Source organism: Plutella xylostella, chromosome 22, assembly GCF_932276165.1.
Source record: "Plutella xylostella chromosome 22, ilPluXylo3.1, whole genome shotgun sequence".
Classification (NCBI taxonomy): Eukaryota; Metazoa; Arthropoda; class Insecta; order Lepidoptera; family Plutellidae; genus Plutella; species Plutella xylostella.
Window position 1 is genome coordinate 3,991,885 of NC_064002.1, and position 2,752 is coordinate 3,994,636.

Genomic DNA, 2,752 nt, shown 5'->3' on the forward strand with positions numbered 1-2,752 from the left:
TTGTTTTAAGTCCCAATTATAGAGCTGCTAGATATGATAAACACATAATAAGATACAAAGTCTTGCATACAGAGCTGCTACATGTTTTCCTCATGTCACATATATCACATTGGTGACCCGGACATGATAAACATATAGTAATACAGTTCCAAACTCACGTGTAAAGTTGTTGAACGACGCTGAACAGCGCGTTAACCAGTGGCAATCGCTGTGCCAGGTCCACACTGATGCCTCGCTCGGGCGACGCCTCGTCCGCGCCGAGAGTGAGCCAGCTGCCGCAGCACAGCGCCGCCAGCCACCACCACTGGATCGTCTCTTCTGATGGCGGCTCTTTGCTGTTGGGGTTATTTAAAGTTTTTTTTATGTGGAAAGTATATACAAGGACACAGTTTCATGAATAATAAAGCTGTAGGGTATAAGAGGCGAGTTTCCGCATACGTGATGATTTAGTTTTATTATTGTTTAGGAACTATAGTTTAGGTACAGAAAGAGTTATAGATTTTAGTTTATAGACAATATATTGTAGAGTAATTAGAGAGATTCTACTATTACAGGGCATCGTAGTCATGGCATGAAGTCTCAATTATTCATGATGACATCAGGGATTTTACTCAAATATGTATTGCTCACTAAAATATAAAGATTTAGGTGTACTGTCTTAGGTGTAGAAAAGCTATAATATTAATATGTACAAATATAAATAAAAATACCTATAAACACTTTGTAAACACTGCAGCATATCATCAAGGACCGCAGGACAGGCTTTTTGTAAAATAATTCTGTTCTTCACCCTCAGTGGTGATAACATTGTCATGCTGTTGAACTGAAATAATAATAAAAGTATTGTGGTCAAAAATATAGATAATCCAAACTGATCAATAAATTACTCATATATGACACAATTTGTGGTTTTATTCCCAACCATAAAAAATAACATTATGTTCAACAACAGAAACTTAATTTACTTATTTTTCAAATGTTTTGTTAATGTTAATAGAAGCAGGTGCATGTAATGTATTCAAACTACAAGTACTTAATGTACACCACCCAGCTTGACAGACCTTATCAAAAAACTCTCTTTATCCTGCCAATATTGGCTGGTTTTAGTATAGTTTATCAATTTTTATTTTGAAGCCTTATAATATAATACTTAATAGTCATCATACTATAGAGCTTCCACTATGTTATTGTATTCTTGATGTTTCCTTATGTCTGGTAAGTAAAGTTGGTTTTCCTTTGCAGTCTTCAAATATGTATGGGATTTCAACGGTCAAGAAACCAATAATATAATGGACAGAGTATAGTTACTCAATATTACCTCTTCAGGTATCACAGTGAGTACTTCAAGTAAGAGAGGCCGGTGTTCCGCCGCCGACAGGGGGCTCAGTATAGACACCAAGTCAGTTGAGGCTTGCTGCAGGATAAATGCTGCCAACTGAAAACATACAACATTGTATATTTACAACTCAAATCATTTATCCTAGAAGTGTGCAGTAAATGCTACAGTAAATTATAATTATGAGCCATAGAGATTTATGTTCACCCATATAATACAAAATAACATTATGCTTATATTTCAAGGTTACTTTAAATTACAGTGTAGCTGAGTGAAAACATAAAAACATAATTTTCTCAGTTACCTACATAATATATAGATAGAACAATAAATGATTACTCACACTAATGCAAAGACGGTTCAAAACAATTTTAGGTCCTTTAGCATAGGACAGAACTGCATGTAATATCTTGTTCTTCAGCTCTTCATGGCTTTCCTCTGGCACCTCTCCCCAGCATCTCAACAACTTGGTGTGCAGAGTGGTAGCCGCAAAGAACTGCACCTCTGTAGGCTGTAAGAATGAAATTATCATAGCTTCTTGTTATAATTAAATTCATTTAAAATTGAAGTCTGAAAATGTACATTACATAAAATATAGCTACATTGGGAATATGTGTAGTTAAGGTGCTTAAAATTAATATATAAGGTGGACATTTAGAGAGGTTGAATGGCAGAGGTTATTACACCAGGCTAGGCCTATGCCAAGGGCAACCAGTTGATAGTACATACAATAGTAAGAGGCATAGTTTAGCATTAAATGTACACTTATATATTTACATGCTGATTATACTACTAGTATCACATTATATTATAGAGTACTCATTATATACCTTGGTAGGTTGCAGCAGCTCCCACACGAAGCTCCAGGCCTCGGGGCAGCGCTGCGCCGTCGTGAGCCATTGATGAGCCTGTGCCCTCTCATTATGTTCACTATTGTAAAACACCGATACCGCATACTCTAAATTCTGTACAGTGTACTGATTCTCCATCGAATCGGTTATTCAAACACTGGTTTCAGGAGCTCCAAATATGTTTTAGTACATAATAATGAGATCCGAATTGCGAAAGACCGTAGGTCAGATCCCCAGTGCTGAATAAGCTAAACTAAACAAATAATATTGTGCGGTGGTTACTAACTAGACGCTCATTGCTTGGAGCAACAACACACACAATACAAAATACGTAATCCTCAATGTTTTCCTCCAAAAATAAATCACGGCAAAAGCGAAATTCTCGTCTCAAATCCACACAAATTTGATATAGTCTGTGAAATTTTGACACTTGACACACAAGTTGGTCTATGTTGTTTATATTATTTCCCTTGGAATAATAACGGCCTCGCGCTTTTCTTTCATTCAATTTCCCACATTCCGTCAGTTCAGTCATTTATTTCATTCATCACAGAGTATATTATTT

General features: G+C 36.2%; 1 protein-coding gene across 1 annotated transcript in view; it reads right to left on the bottom strand.

Moving 5' to 3' along the window:
- LOC105383686 (importin-13) overlaps positions 1-2,610 on the bottom strand; it is a 36,529-nt gene extending 33,919 nt beyond the window's left edge. Inside the window, exons 1-5 of the mRNA XM_048629285.1 lie at positions 2,167-2,610; positions 1,680-1,847; positions 1,319-1,435; positions 711-823; positions 159-335 (exon numbers count right to left, since the gene is read on the bottom strand). Of these exons, the coding sequence (XP_048485242.1) occupies positions 159-335; positions 711-823; positions 1,319-1,435; positions 1,680-1,847; positions 2,167-2,325 (734 nt within the window). The 5' untranslated portion in view covers positions 2,326-2,610. The remainder of the gene's footprint in view (positions 1-158; positions 336-710; positions 824-1,318; positions 1,436-1,679; positions 1,848-2,166) is intronic.
- Positions 2,611-2,752: the final 142 nt, after the last annotated feature.